We start from the raw sequence: 22,436 nt of genomic DNA on the forward strand, positions 1-22,436 counted from the left end.
AGTTCGTTTTCATTCCCTCTATAAAATCAAGGACAGAAAATACTGTCAACATGAATAATGTTTAAATACCTGACTAATAATTATGCTGATATACAATTTGATGCTACTATATATTAAGTAAAGCACTGATGAGTAATATTTATGTTCCTTTTAAAATCAGTTTAAAATAATCAGTCCTAGTTTTTGACACACAGAAGGAGTTCAAGTTAGCAGACAGAGTGCCGGATTTACACTGAGGAGTTTGATCTGGACCGAAATTCTGCTTTTAATTCTTAATGATAGCATTGACAAGTCACTTAACCTCTCTGAGTTTCAGTTTTCCTCATCTGTAAAATAGGGATAACCTTTAGTACCCACTTCACAGGATTAAGAAACTCAAGTGGGATCAGCTACATTATAAAGTCTCTTGTGTACTATATAAACATCAGTTACTTTTCCCAGATTTTTGACATCTTTCACTCCTTTAAATCATACAGTGATGACATCCATAATTTAATTTTTTGGTCACAGATATTTTAGATAAATTAAAAACAAATAAAATTCATTACAGTTTGGTAAGAATATAGCATTACTTTCAAAGGGGAATTTCTATTCTTAATGAGAGACACAAAATTCAAGATAGCACTGCCAAAAAGCAAGTATAAAGACATATTATACCCTAGACATGATTTCCCCAGGAAAGCTATCTCCCCCCACAAACTTTTCATAACTTATTCCTGGCTGTTTTCTGCACTTACTCAAATTCAAATGATCTGTGATGTCATTAATTTGGACATTCCCTTCAATGAAGCAAATCATAATTCACTCATGCCTGTCCCTCTTGCCCAGCTGTGGACTCTTGTGCTAGAGCCCGTCTTTGCTTCCTCCAGTCAAACTGTTATCCCTTTCTCTTTTCATGAAACCTGCCCTATCTTTCAGTCTTACATTTTCCTGACGATATCCTTACTACATTCTTCGAAAACTCCTTATTTGTTATGCAGTATATTGTGGACCTTAAATGCAGTTCTTTGGAGACTGCTCTGTTCCATATCTGATAGTCACGTATACACATACACTACTTTGACTGGAGCTCAAGCCTTCTCCCATCCCCACTCTCCCTTATTTACTACTCTTTATTCACTGGCTCCTTTCCTACTGCTAATGAAGAGGCCCACACATCCCCCATCCTTAAACTTTCTTACTTGATTACATCCTTCCTAGGTTCCTTACTGTTCTTCTCTCCTCCCTTTCACATCAAGACTCCTAAAAAGGCTGCCCATATTCGCTGCCTACATTTTCTTACCTCATAATCACTTCTCTCTCTGTAGTAATTGCCAAATCTGATAGCCTTTTCTCAGTCCTCATTCTCTTTGACCTCTGCCTGACACGCTTGACAACTATCTTCTTCCTCCTTTGGCTTTCAGGCTCCTGCAGGATCATCACTCTTCTCCCACCTTCTATACCTGCATGTATCTCAGGGCCCTCTTCTCTTCTTTTTCTGTATTCTTGATGATCTCACTGGCTTCCATGAGTTTAATTATTACCTCTACACAGATGACTTACGGATTTAATTTCTCTTTTATATACAAATATACACAATTCTACTATCTCATGACCAGTGGGTGTACTACGGGGACCTTAAACTCATCATGTCCAAAACAATCCTCATTAGCTTTCCCCATCACCCATTTCTATTTTAGGGTACAGCCATCCTTCTAGGCACTCCAGTCTATAACCCTGGAGTAGTCTTCAGCTCTTTTTTTCTCTAATACATCCAATCAGCTGTCAACTCTTGTTAATGCTCCAGCCACAACGTATCTTCCATCCATTCCCTTCTTTCTATTCCCATGGTTAACAGCCTAATTGAGGCTCTTATCACTTCTCTGCCAACTGACTGAACTATTACAATAGCCTTCTTCGGTCCTTCCCCTTCTCTAAAGTTGTTAAAGCATAGGCGTATCCATGTTAGGCTCTTGTTCAAGAAGCTCCAGTGGCTCCCTCTTGCCTGGATTAGTAAAATAAAAAACTAATAACAAAACAAAAACCAAACTTCATCCTCATTTTTAAAAACCTTCACAATATGTCTCCAATCTACTGTTTTTAGACTTACTGCACGTTACTCTCCTTCACATGCTCTACATTCCAGTCAAACTGTCTGGCTTGCCATTTCTTGTATTAGAAATTCCATTTCCTGCCTCCAAGCCTTTGCAAGGGCTGTCTCAAGTCAGGCATGTAGTTCTCACCTTCACAGAACCCCTGGCTTCCTTCAAAGCTCAGCACAAGTACCACTGTCTAAAGGCAGTTGGCTAATGTCCCTCCCCACTTCTCACGCCCCAAATTATCTCATTTTGCCTCACTGCCTAAAGTTTGGTCATTTCTTTCCTACCAGAATTTAAACTCTGCACCTGGGACTCTGAGCTCAAATAGGGGAGCTTTCCAGGTGCCTCTTCCAGGTTATTTCCAAATCATGCAGCAAGGTACATATCTCCTGATCCTTTTTATGTTTTTTTTTTTTAATTCTTCCTTCAGAATGTAAAGTCCTTGAAGACAGGTACTACATTGCTTGCTTCCATCTGTATCTCTAGCCCTTAACATAGTGGCTGCTACATCTACACAGTTCTCTCTTCCCCATCTTTCCCTAATCAGGAAAACCTGGGTTCAAATCCAGCCTCTGACTTACAAGCTGTGTGACCCTGGGCAAGCTACTTAACCTCTGACTCAATTTTCCCCACCTGCAAAATGGGGATAGTAGCACCTATCTCCGAGAGTTGTGAGGATCAAATGAGATCATACTGGTAAAGCATATGGCACGTGGTAGGCACTACGTAAATGCTAGCCGTTATTTTATCCCCAGCCTTTAGCTACTACAATGCCTGGCACACAGTAGGCACCATATAAATGCTAGTCGTTATAATTTGTGTCCCTAGAACTTGGCCAACAGTGCTAGCACACAGTAGACGCCACAGAAATGTTGGCTGTTATTATTTGTATACCCGGCACTTAGCTTAGCACAGTGCCTGGTACACAGTAGGCACCGTATAAATGCTAGCCATTTTAATTTGTACCCTTGAGTAGTACAGTGCCTGGCTCACGTAAAAGTTAACGAAGCGTCTCCGAACCTGCCCTGCCCAGGGGCACAAGCTAGGAAGGAGACTCGAACCCAGGTCTTCTACCTGACTCTACTCCACCATCTCACGACGCACAGAGTCCGTTCCTCTGGGGTTCCCGCCAGCGGGAGATGCGGAAAGTAAGGAAGGGAGGGGCTGAGGTGGGGGGGTGGGGGCTTTCTTCTCCCCTCCCCCTCCCCTCCACCAGGTGGCCCCATTTCCTCTTCCAGTTAGTTGAGGCAGGGGAAACTTTTCTCGCCTCGCCCAAACGACAGTTAATAAAGGGCCCAGAGCGTGTGTGTGTGTGTGGGGGGCGGGTTAGGGGGGTCATGGCTCCCCCATATCCCCCGCCCTCGGGAGAATGAAGGAGAGGAGGAGGAGGCCTCGGTTGGGCAGGGAGAGGGGCGACCGCCCGGCCCTGTCCCCCGAACCCCGCGCCAGCCACTCCTTACCCATCCCCCGTGGAGGGGCTAAGGAGACGCGAAGAACCCTCTCCGGACGCCGGTCCCTCTGGAACCTCCTCCTCGATGCGAGCGAGGCAGCGCCGCCAGAGACGCGCGCCAGAGACGCTCCTCACACTCCTCACACTCCTCACACTCGGCGCACTGCACGCCGGGAACTGCCCAGCTCCGTGCCCTTGCCTAGGACTACATCTCCCGGCATACACAGCGCATCCCCCTCCGGGCTGCAGTGCACTCTGGGAATCAGAGTCCTAGCTTCATCTCCTGTCCACACTTGTGGCGTTGAGGCCTCGCTTAGGGCTGGAGCCGTAAAGCATCATCCCACAGTCGTGAAATGTAGGCTCGTTCAGCGGCTCTGCATCCGGGACTCTGGGCCTAGCCTGGGCTGGAGCGGGGGTGGCGCTCTACACATCTACGAGCCTGGGTGGGGACCATTGGGTCGCCTAGCAGCAGCTGCCGCCGCCGCGGCTCTGAGGAGTAGACCCGCCGTGGAGGCGCGGCGCGGGCGCGGCGGCCCGGGCGGAAAGAGGACTGAGCCTCCTCCAAGAGGGCGGGGACCCTGCGGGACGTTCCCGCCGCAGCCTCCAGTCACCGGTCAGTGCAGTGCGCCGGGGAGTCCTCCCGACTCTCCCCCCACTCCCGGTGCCCCCTGCCCAGATGTTAGACCCCTTGCGCCCGCGGCGGATGCAGCTTCCCGAGTGCAGGAGTCAGCCTGAAGGGGTGGGAGGTGCGAAGGCATCTTACCGACTCTCTGCGCCTCAGTTTCCCTCACTGTAAAACAACGGGGGTTTCTCTAAAGATTCCTTCTAGCTCCGTGATTTCTTTTCCTGCTGCCCGTTGCAGAGTGATTCTTAGCCTGGGCTGCGGGAGCTACCCCTTAATTTAGCAAGTGACCCCGCCCCATGCCAATCGGAGCTGCTAAGAATCGGACGCCGAATATTTTCACCAACTTTCCCCCGGGACCAGACCTCTCCCTGCCTCACCTCTGCCCCCTGGCTTCTTCGAGGTCTCAGCCAAAATTCTGCCTGCCTTTCCAGCCCCGTTAAGTGGCTGGGGAGGTGCCCTCCCTCCGTGCTTAGCTACAATGTAGCTGCGTGTAGCCGCTGTGTAACATCGTTACTTTCTGCTGCTCCCCTCCCTCCTCATTAGACTGTGAGCTCCTTGGGGGTGTGGGCTGCTTTTGCTTTTATTTGTTTGCCCACAATTTAGCACCATGCCTTGGCACCTAAGGAATGCTCCAGGACGTGATTTGATAAGGAATCCTCTTAACATCTTTTCTTACAAGGGGTCTTCCAACCTCTGACGGATAATCTCCAGTGAGGGGAACCACCTGCCCTTTGAAGCAACTTTTGGAGAGAGGTAAAGAGTGTTAAGTTAGGAAGACTTGAGTTCTAATCTTGCAAGTTATTGCTCGGTTTTTTCATCTGTGAAATGGGTCTTACCTGACAAGGTTGTTGTGAGGTACAAATGAGATCACATGTAGAACACTTTGCCAACCGTAAAGTACTATAAACATATGACTTAATATCATTGTGATTATTATCTTGTTTTCATCTTTTTAGTGAATTGTTGGTTAGTCCTCTTGACTCCATTTGGCATTTTCTTGGCACAGATACTGGAGTGGTTTGTCATTTTCTTCTCCAGCTCATTTTACAGATGAGGAAACTGAGGCAAACAGCGTTAAGTGACTTGCCCAGGGTCAACAGCTAGGAAATGTCTGAGGCTGGATTTGAACCCAGGTCTTCCTGACTCCAGGCTTGGTTTTCTAGCTGCCCAGTGCACTTTAGGCCTCCTAAAACCCTCATTTGTACAAATACAGTGGAGAACAAAACAGCTGGAATGGTGTACTTAGTCCCATTTCCACTTGACTGTGATTAAACGAGGTCTTTATATTTTGATAGCTTTTTCTTCCATGTAGTTTAGAGATTATGAGTATTCGTGATGGTAGCATCTATTAAAAACATTTTTATGAACAAGTATAATATTTGGGATGTTACATAGACAACAGTTTGGTCTGTGATGATAATTCCTATTTCAGTCTGTGGAGTTCTCTAGGATATTTGGAGGTCTGTATAATACGGAGATTTGTTGTCTGTTAATCCATGAAAGACAGTGGGCTTCTGATGCATAATTGTAGCTAGCTGGTCGTGTGTTGCTAAATTTTTTACAGCCTGTGGTGTGTTTCACTGTCTGTGCCATTTTCTTGTGTAATCTACACTGATCGCTAAGTCTGGCCTTATTATTATTATTGTTGTTACAGTTCTCATTGTTAGAAAATTTTTCCCTCTCATCAAGTTCACCTCTTTGCCAATAATTCTCATAGTTTTTTTCCTCTTGGAGCTTAGGAGAGTAAGTTTAATTGGCCTCTCTATTCAAATCGCTGTCACGTTAAGCATAGATCTACAATAAAGGGTTATAAGTTTAGAGCTAGAAAAGATCTTATCTGTCACTTAGTCCAATTTATTTATTTTATAGATGAGAAATTGAGGCCCAATAGGTTAAATAACTTAGCCAAGGTAACACAGAGGGTAAATGGCAGAGCCAGAATTTGAACCCAGGTCCTGTGACTTGAAATCCAGCTCTCTTTGCATGTGCCTGACTTCTAAGTGTAGCTGATGTCTTAATTTTGTTTTACTGAATTTTGCCCAATTCCTGTTTTCTTTTGTTTGTGTGTAAGATTACCAACATATCATGGAAGTTCACTCCTGAAGGGGTGACTCTTAGGGAGCCATGTTGTAAGCCAATTGTTCTGTTTACTATGGACATACTGATGAGTATATTGTTATAGGGGTATAGACACGGTGAAAGAAGCCAAGATGCCTTTGGACTGGAAAACGATACGAAGAGTTAACCCAGATGACTTGCCTCGCCAAGAAAAATTGGCAGATGATTTGCTGGTTTCTCTCTCTAAGGTATTTTTTTAATATGTTAAAATATTCATGGCTAAAGTAAAATACATTAAAAAGTCATGGACTTCTGAAGTGTTAGAACTGGAAGGACCCTTTTATTATTAACTTAAATTTTATGCAGAAAATAATTCTCATTAACTGGTAATAAAACATACCTTCTTCCTCAGAGAAGTGAGGAACTACTAGGATAGAATACTATATACTTAATTCTATTGTGTCTTTTTGTTTATTTGTTTTGTTTTTCTTTGCCTCAAGAGAGGGTTCAGAGGGGAGGAGTGAGATGTAAAGAATAAAAGTGTCAATGAGATTTTCTTTAAAAAAGGAATAATGAACTGCGGTTGCTACTTTGTTTACATAGGTTGAAGCAAAAGACCTAAAAGATGAAAATCAAGAAAATGTGGTACATCTTTTCCGAATTACTCAGTCTTTAATGAAGGTTTGTATCAAGCAGAATAATCCCACCTGGACTTTAGGGGGATTGTTAATATAATTGTCATGTAATTGACATTACCAAATATTGATAAAACTCCACTCCATTATTATGAATTAAATGTCTAATTTCGTAAGGCAATAGGAATAAAAAGAAAAAAAAAACCAAGACAGACTGTCGCTGTACATGTATTACTGGAAAAGCAGAATTTGAAAGTGATTTGAAGATTTGAGGTGGGAGAGATCCACTTATGGTTGGAGGGCTCCAGGAAGCTTTGTGTGGGGGTAACATTTGAATTGGCCTTTGCAGAAGAGAAGGGAAGGATCTCAACCAGCAGCAGAAATAGGTTTGGGGAGAATCCGTTCTTGGTTGGGGGTACAATATGAATACAGGCCAGGAGATGGGGATGGAGGCACATAATCTAGTCTAGCTGGAATATAGAGGACATTGGGGGAGTAATAGAAGAAAAGGCCACATAACTAGGTTTGAGCTCAATTACGGCAGGTCTTGAATAGCAGGATCAAGAACGCTTTATATGGGAGACAAGATGGAGCCACTGAAGGTCTTTTAAGTAAGAAGTGGCAATCAAAGAAGTATATTAGGAAGTTTCCTTGAGTGATATGAAACCGAAGAGGGAAGATAATAGAGTCGGGAAGGCTCACAAAGGCTATTACTGTGGTCCAGGAGAGGTTATGAGGACCTAGGACCTTTCAACAACAGTAGCAATGGAAAAGGGAATAGAAACACATAACATTGTGGAGATAGACTCAGCAGGACTTACAGTTGGTCGGGTGTGGGGTGAAAGACCAAGGAAAATGAAAGAAAGAAAATAAGGACAAAGTGAAAGAATGTTGAGCCTCAGTGCCTGGGAGACTGGTAGTACTCCCTATAGAAATAAAATGGGCGGGGGATGGACAGGGTTTTTGGGGGGAAGTTAATGAGCTTTCCAGTGCTAGTATAGCATCTAGGAATATAGGCAGTAGATGATCAAATATAGAACTGGAGCTGTGGGGAGAAGTTGCTGCTAGAGGTGATTTGCGTGTGATCTTTGGAGAAGTGATCATTGGAGCCTTAGAATTGAAGGAGATCTCCAAGGGGGGGGAGAGGGAGGGAGAGAAGGAAAGGGAGAGAGAGAGGGAGGGAGGTGGGGGGGGGGAGAGAGAGAGAGAGAGAGAGAGAGAGAGAGAATGAATGAGAATGGGGGGGGCAGGGATAGGATAGGGTGAACAGGGCCAGGATAGGGATATTTAGGATACCCATGTTGAAGGTGGCAGAGGATGGAACCACTAAACAAAGTAGAGAAGGAATGGTCAGACAAAAAAAAGATACCATATTAAAAATGCTTTGTAGATTGTAAAGCACATTGTACTTATTACTGTTTAGTGTGAGATACTATGCCAGACCCTGAGGATACAAAGAGGTAATACTGTTGCCATCAGGGGATTTACCTTCTAGCTGGAGAGAAACAACAGAGGTAAAAGGTTTAATAATATAAAGTAGTCCCTAAGTGCCTAGAGAGCTGTACAAATGGTCAGGAGAGAGGGAAGAGAAGGGAAGGAGATAAGTGTTTATAGAGCATATACTGTGTTCCAGGTACTGTTCAGTGCTTTTTTACAAATATTATCTGATTTGATCTGATCGTCATATTGACAATAGGCTACAAGTGTTTGAGAAGTCATTGTGGTCTGGAGCACTTGGAAGGACTTAGGTTGGGGTACAAGGTACCTGATACAGTAGTACTAGGTACTGTGTACAAAGATAAACTATTCCCTGCTTCTTCTATTGGATGAGTAGGACTGAGGTAAGTGGGGAGGAACACAAAAGGTGTTCAGGAGGAGCTCAGTGCCCTGATCTAAAAGCAGAACTGTTATATTTGGCTATCACCATGTGGCTTAACTGAGCTTGGATAATGGAACAGGCTCTAAGGTTCCAGAGACAGGATGAGACTGGATTGCAGGGGACCTTGGACCTCTAGCTAGATTTTAGTCTGTCCATAATAAGGACAGAGTTTTGTAGAGATTTTTGAACAGGAGAATAAAACAATGATATCATCATTAGATTCAGAGTTAGCAGAGTCTTTTGAAACTATTTAGTCTCTTTTTTCATCTTACAGTTGAGGAAACAGATTCACAGTGACCTGCCCAATGTCATACTGAACTAAGACTCAGAACCAGGTCCTCTGGGTCTGGTAATTTTTCTGCCATTTCCTATGGACTCTCCCAGATTTTCTTTATAAGTAGCAAATTTCCATCTAGAAGCTTATATTTAGGGCCTATCCCACAGGGTTGTTGAGAGGATCAAATAAGATCCTATTTGTAAAGCATGTTGTAAGATTTCAAATACTATATAAATGTCAGTTATTATTGTGGCATAATTACCTTAATTTACAGATGGCTTTAATTAGGAAGTCATTACCATGTAATGTAATGGCTTATGTTGTCTTTCAGAGCTCTGCTTTAGAAGGATTAATCTGACTGCTGTGGGCTGGCTGGATTATAGGAACAATACACTAGTGTGATGAACTCTTCTGGGGGAAGGGGTTTGGGTTGATTTTGGCTTCTCTCTCTCTCTCTCTCTCTCTCTCTCTCTCACACACACACACACACACACACACACACACACACACACACATCCCCCTTCTCAGAAGACAGAGGCATTTAATGAGAATTGCTTCTAGGATAATTTCCATTGCAATACAGTTGGCTCACATAAACTAATAATAACTTCTATGAATGGATAATTAATTTTTAATACAAATCCTAAAATACTGATAAACATTTCTACAAAGGGAAAAGAATTAAATTATAAGTCCTTAACTCCCAGGAGCCAAGTTTATACAGTGATCCATGATTTAACAACTCTGAGCTCCAAACAGGATGAAAAGAAAAGAGAAAGATTAAAATTTTCTATTTGGCTTTAAAACACTTCCCATCCTGGCCCCTCTCTACCTTGCCAGTTTTCTTATATTCTCCTTTCCTCCATATAACCTAGGCCAGCAGTACTGGCATTTTTATTATTCCTTCCATGTCTTTTCACTGGCTGTTCTCCATACCTGGAATATTTTCCCCCGTCACTTCTGTCTACTGTATTCCCTGGCTTTTGAGACCCAGCTCAAATAGTACCTTCTGCAAGAGGCCTTTCCTGTAGCTCCCTGTTGCTGGGGCCTTCACTCTGAAATTACCTCCTATTTACCCTGTATAGATAGATAGATCAACCATCTATCTATAGATCTTTTTTCTAATTAAGCTCTCTTGCATTAAAATGTCAGCTCCCTAAAGTTAGGGGCTATTTTTGCTATTTAAATTCTTGGCACTGAACATAGTGCATTGCAAATAGTCAGTGATAAATAGATGTTTGTTGATTGATTGAGAATGTGAGTGTGCAGAAGAGAGTAGAGGCATGCTTCACTGTATAGGAGGCTTAGCTATAGTCTTCTGGCCACCTGCCAAAGAGAAAGCTGATGAAACCTGCCCTGGCCCTTGGCCCCAGGCCTGGCAAAAAGAAAAAGATATTTAAATATAGCCTACTTGTATAAGTCTTCTCTGGAGTCTCATTACTTTCATTGTAGTAAGGTCTTAGGTAAAGAGCCTGACAAAAATATTTTGTATTGTTATGAGAGTACCTCTAAACCGTTTCTCAGCTTTCTCTGAGATTTGGAGGCAAAATCGTGCAAAATTTCAGTGCTTACTGGATGTCATCAGTTGCATTTATACTGCTACAGGAAGCTTAGGAAAAGCCTGCTTGGTCCTTGAACAGAGCATCATTGCCCCAACCTAATCACCCTGCCTAGTTCCCTTTTGCTCAGATCCATTTTTTGTTGTAGAATCCCCTCAGGTGTCAGAAAGGCAGAAAAAAGCTGTAAGGTACTAACATATCCTGGTACATTTATCTGGATCAGGATGAGAGGAGGCAGATAGACCAGTTAGGAGACTCCTACAGTGACCTGGCCAGGAGTGTTGAGACCTGTAGGAGATGTAGCAGTTTGAGTAGAAAAGGTGGCCTGGTGGATGTATGCAGTGTTAAAAAGGAATTGTCTCTGCAGCTTGGTAGTTACTTATCATTTATGGGAGTTAGAGTAAAATGTCAAAGGGGGTCCCAACTAGTCCCCCTAAAGTGGATAACAAATCATATATCCCTTTTATCATGTTTAGATGAAAGCCCAAGAAGTGGAATTAGCTTTAGAAGAAGTAGAAAAAGCTGGAGAGGAACAGGCCAAATTTGGTAAGTACCTGGCAAAAAAGTTTAAAATGAATAATGAGGTTTTGAATACTGAGGAAGGAATTGATTTCCCAAACTCCACAAAGAATTGGCCTAGTACCTGCTAGAAAATGTGCATATGTAATTTGTCAGAGCATTGTGGTTGAGTACCTACTATTTCTAACTCATAGTAGCAACCCTTTCTCTGTTATCTGATCAGCTTCATGTGATTGAAAAAAACCCGTATTTTTCTGGTCACAGGGAAACACATTTTAAAATGTATTTCTTAGTAAATTCAATGAAGTGAAATGTTTGTTCTGATTTCTTTCAACAGAAAATCAGTTAAAAACTAAAGTAATGAAACTGGAAAATGAGCTCGAGGTATGTCCACCGTGCAGTATATGATAGTCACATCTTAATCAATAACATCATTAACATGAAACCTGTTATTCTTGATTGACTGGGAAATCTCATGAATCTCATTGTGTTCATATTTAGCAAAGTCAGTTTCTTTTGAAGCAGAAACCTTCATTGTAAACAGATTGTGTTGGCACCTACATAGTTGGGTGAGTCAGACTGAGCACATATAATTATGACACCTGTAGTGATTGATGCCAGACCACTGAGAATCACTCTTTGGGCCCTGTAATTTGATTTGACTAATCTGGTGATTTTTCATTTCTATTTGAAGGTGATTTCTCAGACATACAGCTTGTAAAGCATACAGATTTGCAGTATGTGCTCATCCGCCATTATGACTTCTTTTTTTCATGAAACTAATTTGGATTGTTTCATAAAACAGTTTGAAAAATGGTGGCTTTTAAAGCAAAGGCTTTATTTAGTTCCATTAAAGAAGTCTGTTAAATTAATGTGAGTTTAACTATAGACACTGAAATAGGTTAAAATCTTAAATTTATCTTTTTGTTACTCTCTGTCATTACAGACTTTGAAGTTCTTTTGACTAATTAGTTAAATAAAATCTGATTTGTCATTACATTTGGCTGTTCATTCTAAGAAGTTCTGTTCAGACGAATCTATTTTTATTTTGTTTTAAGATGGCCCAGCAGTCTGCTGGAGGTCGCGATACACGGTTTTTGCGAGATGAAATTCGCCAGCTAGAAAAACAATTGGAGCAGAAGGACAGAGAATTGGAGGATTTGGAAAAAGAGATGGAAAAAGAGAAAAAAGTTAATGAACAAGTAAGCAGGCTTCCATTCACGATCTCTGAATTTCTCCGAAGTCCAGCTTTGCCTGGTGTTAAAGTGGGATGTTTTGATGGTGTTTCCCTTGAAGGACAGGAATTTATGCAAAGAAGGCTGATCTTGGAGTTGGAAGATCTGTTTGAATCCTACCTCTGGCAGTAGCTCTGTAACCCAGGGGTTGCCACTTCATATTTCTGAAGCTTTCCTTATCTATTAAAATGGAGTTAATAAATGTACATTATTATAAGGATTAGCAAAATTGTTTTTTTAAAATTAAGCATATTGAGAATTATATAAAAATAAAAATATATATAGGACAGATGGGTAGATTTGAAATTCAGAAGACTTGAGTTGAAATGCTGCCTCAGACCCTTACTAGCCGTGGGATGCTAAGCAAAACACTTAAGCTCTTTGTCACAGTTTCCTCATTGGTGAGATGGGGATCATAATATCTCTCAGGGATTTTATAAGGATAAAATGAGACAATATTTGGAAAGTGCTTTGCAAACCTAACAGTGCTATGTAAGTGAAGAAAGGGTATGTTAGCTTTATCGCTGATCGTTAGCTACCCAGCTTGCTATTTATGGTGAAGATTTACTCACTTTTAGCGTTATATTTGCTTAAGGTGTTCTCAATTTCTGTGTTTCATTTCTATACTATGATTGATGTAGCTACTAGAGCAGTTTGTATTTCACCATTTGCAGAGTCGAAATTACATGACCAATCACAAAAAATTCCCCTCCCCCTGCCCCCATGCCCATACTTTGGTCATGTCTTCATTCCATATAGCGTGACTGTTTCTGGTAGGCATAAGAAATGTTTATGTATAAAGCCCAGTCTCTCTTGCAGTTCTTGTAAACCCTGGCATATTGCTTAAAAAAAGCAGGGTGGGTGACAGTGTTAATGGAGCTTCCTTGATACATACCATTAACCATAGCAGTTATTGATTTTTGCCCTTTCCGGAGGTTTCTACTCTTAGGAGCTAGTTCGTAGATTCCAGTTTGTCTAGCTACACATTGACTTGAGCACCTGGGATCTTGTCTTTGGTCAGAGAGAGGGAAATAAAGGATTATTGTAGGAGTAAAGGAGAGAATAGTGGGGGCTCTAGAGAATGAGGAGCTAAGATTCATTGCTATTATAATCATAACAATTTGCTCAGTTAGTGGATATGATGTAAGTACTGCAAGTAAAGCCATGTCACTGAAAAAAGTAATACCCTTTTAAGGGATACTATTTCCCTAGTTAATGTTTATTGGGAGTAAAAAGTGTTTGAGGTTTAGCAGATAACCGTAGTTCTTAAACTAAAAACTGATCATCATACTAGCTATTAATTTTAATTTCCTTAGCAAAAAAAAATTATTCCCCCCAATATTTATGGTTCTTGTGTTTGTTCACTTCATCTAATTCCCAAGTGCTTTCCAAGAAATTCATCTTTTGGTTCATCTGAACCAAAAGGTTCAGATAGAATTGAAGTCATGAGATAAGAATTGACTTTTTGAAAGGAGGATCTTACTTCAGTTTCAGAAGGTTCACTACTACAATTTTCATAATGAAATTGTTTCTAGCTTTTAATTTTAATTCGTTTTACAAGTACTTTTCTTTTTATGTCATTCCAGTTGGCTCTTCGTAATGAAGAGGCAGAAAATGAAAACAGCAAATTAAGGAGAGAGGTTGGTAAAAATAAATAAATAAATAAATGGGACATTTTACATATATATATATATATATACATGTATATATACATGTATGTATGTATATAAAAATTGGTGATTCTACAAAATTAATAGTTACGAGTACCTCAGTGAACTCAAATTGTTTTCAAAACATATTTGAAGCACCTCTTCTTTTCATACTCACTAGTTTTTATGTGAACTTTTCTCAAAGACTTAGAAACAAGTTGAGAAGTAGAGATATCGAGTAATGCTGTCAACTCTCAGTGATAAATGGACAAGTTTTACTTACAAATTGAATGTTGTATGGTAATTTTTATGACATATGACCAAACTTACATTGTTATTTATCTCATTCTATCCAGTCAGTTAAAAAGTTACAGTCACTTAAAATCTCCCAAATTTGGAAAATGTTTTAGTTATTATTTTTATTGTTTGTCTCATCTGTTTTTAAGTAGGGAAATCACCTTTTACTTATTTTCTCTAATAACTAATAATATTGCATTCTTTGGTTATCTAGAGTAGCACACTTAATGTTTTATTTCTCTTTTTTCTTATTTCACTTTTTGATCTCTTTGATTTCACTTATTGATCTCTTTATTTCTGTTAACTTTTTACCATCCTTTTTTGGAGAACAAACATCTGAAAAAAAAGGTGAGGATTTAAGGATTTAGAAAATATGGGCTTTTAAAGACATAAGTAGTGGGGCCATTATTTAGAGAATAATATTTTTTGTCAGTCGTTTTAATATTGTTTGTGGTGGGGGGCCTTTGGTTTATATGCAGAATGAACAGCTTCGTCAAGACATAATTGACTATCAGAAACAAATAGATTCACAAAAGGAAACACTTATGTCCAGAAGAGGAGAAGATAGTGATTATCGTTTACAGTTGTCTAAAAAAAATTTTGAACTTGTGCAGTATCTGGATGAAATTCAGGTAAAACAATTTTTTTTGAAGAGTAAATTTCAAAGCATATTCCTTTAAAAAATGATATTTTTTCAAATGAATTTGATCTGGAATTTATATTCTTGAGCTTTCAGTGATTTGAGACCTTCAGGTAAGAATTGTTAATTGTTTATTATTTAGTTTTTCTCCCACATAATGGTATGGAGGAACCTGTCAAATTAGCATTGATTCCAGAGTTAATATTTTTAAAATGCTCCCTTTAAAAACAGGAAATAAATGAGTCCATAAATGTTGTAGTTCTTTTACCCTCTTTGCATAGCTTGTTTAGGTTTACCTTAAGACCAGCACTGGGAAGTGTATGGTAGGGCCTCCATACTCAGGTTTTGAATTTTTCTTTCATTTAATTGGTAAATGCCCATCCACATTCAAGCTAAAGACCTGTGTAGAGAAGGTGTCTTTTCTTCAGTGATTATCCAGAAGCTCCCTTTCTTATTAATACCATTCAACTGTAAGATTTAAAATTACTTAACGATGTTTACAAAATGGTATCAGTTACTCTTTCTGTGATTCTTATCTTTAAAAGAATTTAACAGAAGCGAATGAGAAAATTGAAATTCAGAATCAAGAAATGAGAAAGAATTTGGAAGAATCAGTACAGGAGATGGAAAAGATGACTGATGAATACAATAGGATGAAAATTATTGTTCAGCAAACTGATACTCTAATGGATCAGTTAAAAAAAGAAAGGGACCATTCCAGGCTTCAGGTAAGAATTACTTTTAACCTAGTTTGTATTTCACATAATGATATGGATAAAGCTTTGTCATTTTGACACTAACAATAAAGTTAATTTTTGAAAATTGCTACATGAAACCAGAAATTTTATTAATTTCATTTAATTATGGACAGAAACAAAGTGGAACCACCAGAACACCATCAGAAGACAATCATTGGTCAAACTATTTAGAGGAAATTGAGTTAATTTTTAAAGTAAATACATTGCATGTTCTTCTAATCAAGAATGAATAGAAACATAATTGTTTCAAAGATAATATGAACAGGGATAGGGACTGGACCTTTAATTTTTTTTTTTGGTATAGGAAAGTCCCAGGTGAGGAATCTCCCTCACAAATTCAGGTTGGCACCTTCTCTCTAACTTGGAATCTTTTAAGAGTTACCAAGTGCACTGAGAAGTTATGTGACTCACTTAGCCAGTCTGTGCCAATGTAAAGAATTAGTAGCATATCTAAATCTATTATCTCTAGTTTATTTGTACATTTTGCGAAAATATTATTTTAAAAAACTTGTCAAATTGGTAATTTTTAGGTACAGGAACTTACAGAACTTCTGAAAGCAAAAAATGAAGAAGATGATCCTGTCATGGCTGTTGTGAATGCAAAGGTTGAAGAATGGAAGGTAGTGCTTCAAAATCATTATGCAGTTTCCTTATGTCTCATTTTAGGCAGTGTTCTTTTAATTTTCCAGTTTTTATAAAAATTCTTATGCCATCTACTTAATTGTATAAAAACATGTACATGTACACACATATATGCATGTACATAGAGGTGCAGGTAGGGGTGTGTGTGTGTGTGTATGTATGTATGTATGTATATGTGTATTTGTGTGTTTTATCCTTCCTGGAGACTCTTTTCTAGTGCCTCTTAATGGCATAGCCTTGATTCTGGGACCTTCATTTCCATGCAGCTCTGGTAGGTTCTGACCCCCTAGAAAGCCTTTATGTTGGAGATCCAAGAATCCTGGAATGTAGCATCTTCATTTGAGCAGTAGAACAGACCTTCCAAGTCATCTAGCCATCATTTTACAGATAAAGAAACTGAGACTTAGAAAAGTGAATATCTCAGGTTCACATAAGTGATAGTAAGTGGCAGTACTGGGTTTGGAATCCAGGGCTTCTGGCTAGGGCTAGAGCTCTTTTCACTACTTAGACTACTAAGAAATCGTCAGGAATTTTTCCTTCAAGAAGAGTCTGGAGATAATGAGCTCTGAACATCACAAAAATTAGAAACTGACTATATCTTAACACGCAGAGAACAGCTGAACACAAATCTGTCATTTCAGAATCAGCTATCAGTTGATCATTGATTGGTTAAACCAGAAGTTAAAGCCAATACTAAGTTATAAGAAAGGATAAATGGAAGAGATTATTATGACTGGTTTGATTGGCAGCTACGTAGTGTAGTGGATAGAATGCTGGCCTAGAGTCACAAAGACTTCCTGAATTCAAATCTGGCCTCAGACACTTAATAGCTCTGTGACACTGGGCAAGTTGCTTAACTTTGCCTCAGTTTCCTTGTCTGTAAAACAAGAAGGAAATGGCTAACTACTCCAGTATATCTTTGCCATTGGGGTCATGAAGAGTCAGACACACTAAAAACAACTTAACAACAAATATGGAAATATATTTAGGGGCAGTTAGATGGCACAGTGGATAGAGTATTGGGCCTGAAGTCAGGAAGACTCATCTTGAGTTCAAATCTGGCCTCAGATACTTAATAGCTGTGTAACTCTGGGCAAGTTTTGCCTTAGTTCCTCATCTTTAAAATGATCTGGAGAAGGAAATGACAAGCCACTCCACTATTTTTGGCAAGAAAACCCCAAATAGGGTCAGGAAGATTTAAACACAACAGAAATGAATGAACAATAAGAACAAACTGAATTACAAACCGGTGGGAGTTAGATAGAAGAAAAGGGATTGACTAGTGCTATTTCTTAGAGGCGTAAAATTGCTGCATGATAAACAGTAAAACATGCAAGGATTTGAGCAAATTCTACATTCTTTTTGCAGAGAATTTTGGCTTCTAAAGATGATGAAATTATCGAATATCAACAAATACTGTCTAATTTGAGAGAGAAACTTAGAAATGCCCAACTTGATGCTGACAAAAATAATATTATTGCTCTACAACAGGTAAAAATCTCCGAAGTTCCATTTTCCCCAATATTTTCAGAAAATTGATGGTTATTTTTTAGTGCCATGTTTTGATGTATTTTAATGATTTCTTTAATAATAATGTGTTATTTATGGATGGTCTGGTGTAATTGCTAACTTTCAGATTAGTAAAAACCTTTTATATCTTTTTAGATTTAATCCCATGTTACTGTGGGATTATGTTGTTAGCATTTTAACTGTTGGTTGATCATGCCTTTTCATAAGAAGCTAACAGTTTGTACCCAGTCTACATTTCATTTGCAAATAGAATTTAGTTGTGTAGAAGTTAGTTAAATTTTCATCATTTGTGTTATCTAAACGTTGTATAAGTGAAAGCAAAAGATTCTTAGTATTTAAAGGGACAATAAAGTGTTTCTACTAGAAAGAAATACCCCTTTTTTAGAAGGGTGGTAAAAGGAGGAAAAATGAATTCTTTTGGCAAGCATAACAAAGAATCACAGGAAGGTGAAGTAATTTATGATCAAGGTTAGACCTCTTAGGCAGAAAAATTCACTTTATTTTTTTATTGACATAAACTAAATGAGGTATCGGTAAGAAAGAAAGAGAACTTTAATTTTGTTTTGACTAGATGAAAAAAGTTAAAAAGTTAAAAGGAAGCCAGCAAATTAAGATGCTATAATCAAGGTATTTTCAAAACCTTAACTGATGAGTTAGCTCATTAAATACTCAACCATGCCTCTTATGTTGTGGCAGGCAACATTGGCTATCCAAAGAAACATCAGACTTCATCCCCAACCCTCAAGGAAAATAGAATATATTCAAGAGTCTGAATTATTTATATTTGACGATGAGAGAACAAAGCTGTATATACATAGTACAGAATTATTGATGTCAAATTTTTTTCAGGGCATACAAGAAAGAGATGGTCAAATTAAGATGCTTACTGAACAAGTGGAACAGTACACAAAAGAAATGGAAGCAAATACACTGATTATCGAAGACCTGAGAAGTGAACTCAGGCAAAACAGAGGTAACTAATCATTAGAACAATTTTTGGTGGGCTGTGTCATGTACGTGTGGGAGTTACTTACAAAACCTCAACAAACTCATGATTTGTCCTATATTTGAAAAACATGTGAATTCTCTGTCCCGTTCTCAAATTATATATTGCATAAATGTTGTTAGTTAAACAAATGTATAGTTAACACTTTAAGGTGCTGTTTTGTTCATCTACTCCTCCTCTTCTGGATGTTGTCTGTCATCCTTTGGACCAAATCAACAGCAATAGACAAAATTTTGACATAACCTATTGTTTGAGCTTAAGATTTTTTGCAGTTTAATAGGAAAAAGAAACCCTAAATTTTGGAAAGTATCCTTTCACTTCGTTTTCAAAGTTAATTTGATTTGGTTATTTTGAATAAGCCTTTACAGCACTATGCACATCTAGGTCCTCATACCTTCTCATTTAATCAACAAACATTATTCAGTTCTTGCCACGTACCAGTGAGGGGCAGCTAGGGGTGCAGTGGATAGAGCACTGGGAGTGGAATCAGGGAGACTCAGACACTTACTAGCTGTGTGACCCTGGACAAGTTACTTAACCCTGTTTGCTTCAGTTTCTCCTTCTGTAAAATTACTGGAGAAGGAAATGGCAAAACACTGCAGTATCTATGCCAAGAAAATGCTGAAATGGGGTCACAAAGAGTTGGATATAACTGAAACAGCACAACAAATATGCCAGTGATTACGTTAAGGAAACAAAGAAAGGCAAAACCGTTCCCTGCCCTCAAGGAGCTTATATCCTAATGGGAGGGAAGTCCACAGAAGGCATAAAAGTATAACTAATACCACTCATATAACATGCCAGTTAATGTCACACTTCCAACTAAGACAGTAAATTCTTTGAGGACAAGGACTGTGTTGTTTTTTTTTTTTTGAAGCAAAATGCAAAAATCTTATTACAAATATTCTCACCCTTAAGGACAATAGAGCCACCACATATGGTTTCTATTATTGCCATCCCAGATGTGCATCTAGAGGAGGTAAAAATGGCACTAAAGAAAACAAAGACTTGAGTTATACAAAGTTTACATTGAGGATATCAGTGATTTTTTAATAATGCTTTAGAATTATGTCAGGAACCACAGTAAAGCTCAATTGAGAGTAAAAATTCCACTCTCTTCCCTTTTTTGGAAATTGTAATAATATTCACCCTTTTCCAGTTCTGTGGTGCCTCTTCTGATCTTTTTAAAAAATATTTTTATTGAAATATTTTGTTTTTACATTGCTTAGATTTCACCTATATCCCTCCTCCTACCCTCTCTGAGAGAGCCATTCCTTATAACATCCCTTATACTTTTTCCTGAGAGGAAAAAGAAAAAGAAATTCAGTAAAACCAAAAAAAAAAATGATGTTGCATGCAATGGTCCACACCCATAGACCTTCCATTTCTACAAAGGAGCATCTTTCTCCCTGATTTTTTAATATTATATAATGCCTCAGCAATCACATCTGCCAGTTTTTTCAGTGTGCTAGGACAGAGGTCATCTAAGTCAGGAGAAGACCTCTGTTTTATGTATTTCTTTGTATTACTAGTCCCTTGCACATAGATGACACTAAGTTAAATATTGGTTTATGATACTGTAAAACTCTGAGGAGGAAAAAAGTCTATTAAAATAAGTTTTAGGAAATAATAAACATATGGTATTTTAGTTGAGTTATATTCAACTCTTTTTTTCTTGATGTGCAAGGTAATTTTTTAAAACATTTTTTATTTATTTAAAATTTTTAGTTTTCAGAATTGATTTTCACAAGAGTTTGAATTACAAATTTTCTTCCCATTTCCACCCTTCCCCCACTCCAAGATGGCATATATTCTGATTGCCTCTTCCCCATTTAGCCCTCCCTCTGTCACCCCACTCCCCCCTAATCCCCTTCCCCCTTTCTTGTGGGGCAAGATAGATTTCTATGCCCCATTACCTGTATATCTTATTTCCTAGTTGCATGCAAAAACTTTTTTTTTGAACATCTGCTTTTAAAACTTTGAGTTCCAAATTCTCTCCCCTCTTCCCTCCCCACCCACCCACCCTAAGAAGGCAAGCAATTCAACATAGGCCACATGTGTATCATAATGTAAAACCCTTCCACAGTACTCATGTTGTGAAAGACTAACTATATTTTGTTCCTTCCTATCCTATTCCCCTTTATTCAGTTTTCTTCCTTGACCCTGTCCCTTTTTTGAAAGTGTTTGCTTTTGATTACCTCCTACCCCTATTTGCCCTCCCTTCTATTGTCCCCCCTTTTTATCTCCTTCCTCCTTCTTTCCTGAGGGGTAAGATGCCCAATTCAGTGTGTATGTTATTCGCTCCTCAGGTCAAATTGATGAGAGCAAGATTCACTCATTCCCCCTCAGAACTGCTTTTTCTTGCCACTTTTATGTGAGATAATTTACCCCATTCTACCTCTCCCTTTCTCCATCTCTCAATATATTTCTCTCTCATCCCTTAATTTGATTTTATTTTTTAGGTATCATCCCTTCATATTTAACTCACCCTGTGCCCTCTGTCTATCTGTCTGTCTGTCTATCTATCTATCTATCTGTCTATCTGTCTATCTATATATGTGTGTGTGTGTACATTCCCTTTAGCTACCCTAATACTGAGGTCTCATGAATTATACACGTCATCTTTCCCTGTAGGAATGTAAACAGAACAATTCAACTTTAGTAAGTCCCTTATGATTTCTCTTTCTTGTTTACCTTTTCATGCTTCTCTTGATTCTTGTGTTTGAAAGTCACATTTTTTATTTAGCTCTGGTCTTTTCACTGAGAAAGCTTGAAAATCCTCTATTTTATTGAAAGTCCATATTTTGCCTTGGAGCATGATATTCAGTTTTCCTGGGTAGGTGATTCTTGGTTTTAATCCTAGCTCCATTGACCTCCAGAATATCATATTTCAAGCCCTTTGATCCCTTAATGTAGAAGCTGCTAGATCTTGTGTTGTCCTGATTGTATTTCCACAATATTCAAATTATTTTTTTCTGGCTGCTTGCAGTATTTTATCCTTGATCTGGAAGCTCTGGAATTTGGCAACAATATTCCTAAGAGTTTTCTTTTTGGGATCTCTTTCAGGAGGCGATCAGTGGATTCTTTCAATTTCTATTTTACCCTCCAGCTCTAGAATATCAGGGCAATTCTCCTTGATAATTTCTTGAAAGATGATATCTAGGCTCTTTTTTGATCACGGCTTTCAGGTAGTCCAATAATTTTTAAATTATCTCTCCTGGATCTATTTTCCAGGTCAGTGGTTTTTCCAATGAGATAGTTCACAGTCTTCCATTTTTTCATTCCTTTGGTTCTGTTTTATAATATCTTGATTTCTCATAAAGTCACTAGCTTCCACTTACTCCAATCTGATTTTTAAGGTAGTATTTTCTTCAGTGGTCTTTTGGACCCCCTTTTCCATTTGACTAATTCTGCCTTTCAAGTCATTCTTCTCCTCATTGGCTTTTTGGAGCTCTTTTGCCATTTGAGTTAGTCTATTTTTTTAAGGTATTATTTTCTTCAGTATTGTTTTGGGTCTCCTTTAGCAAGTCATTGACTTGTATTTCGTGGTTTTCTCTCATCACTCTCATTTCTCTTCCCAGTTTTTTCCTCTACTTCTC

General features: G+C 38.9%; 2 protein-coding genes across 3 annotated transcripts in view; one reads left to right on the top strand and one right to left on the bottom strand.

Annotated features, from left to right (window-relative positions):
* TMTC3 (transmembrane O-mannosyltransferase targeting cadherins 3) overlaps positions 1-3,711 on the bottom strand; it is a 65,296-nt gene extending 61,585 nt beyond the window's left edge. The window contains exon 1 of one of the 2 annotated variants that reach the window (XM_036760066.1): positions 3,539-3,711. The gene's annotated coding sequence lies outside the window, so the exon portion shown is untranslated. The remainder of the gene's footprint in view (positions 1-3,538) is intronic. The other variant, XM_036760067.1, reaches the window with a different exon arrangement.
* A 2,652-nt stretch (positions 3,712-6,363) lies between these two features.
* The window catches only part of CEP290 (centrosomal protein 290), a 108,403-nt gene continuing 92,330 nt past the window's right edge, over positions 6,364-22,436 (top strand). The window contains exons 1-11 of the mRNA XM_036759384.1: positions 6,364-6,459; positions 6,815-6,892; positions 11,038-11,107; positions 11,418-11,464; positions 12,139-12,282; positions 13,902-13,955; positions 14,741-14,893; positions 15,447-15,629; positions 16,190-16,279; positions 17,670-17,792; positions 18,681-18,804. Of these exons, the coding sequence (XP_036615279.1) occupies positions 6,364-6,459; positions 6,815-6,892; positions 11,038-11,107; positions 11,418-11,464; positions 12,139-12,282; positions 13,902-13,955; positions 14,741-14,893; positions 15,447-15,629; positions 16,190-16,279; positions 17,670-17,792; positions 18,681-18,804 (1,162 nt within the window). The remainder of the gene's footprint in view (positions 6,460-6,814; positions 6,893-11,037; positions 11,108-11,417; positions 11,465-12,138; positions 12,283-13,901; positions 13,956-14,740; positions 14,894-15,446; positions 15,630-16,189; positions 16,280-17,669; positions 17,793-18,680; positions 18,805-22,436) is intronic.

The sequence above is a fragment of the Trichosurus vulpecula genome, chromosome 5 (genome assembly GCF_011100635.1).
Source record: "Trichosurus vulpecula isolate mTriVul1 chromosome 5, mTriVul1.pri, whole genome shotgun sequence".
NCBI lineage: Eukaryota > Metazoa > Chordata > Mammalia > Diprotodontia > Phalangeridae > Trichosurus > Trichosurus vulpecula.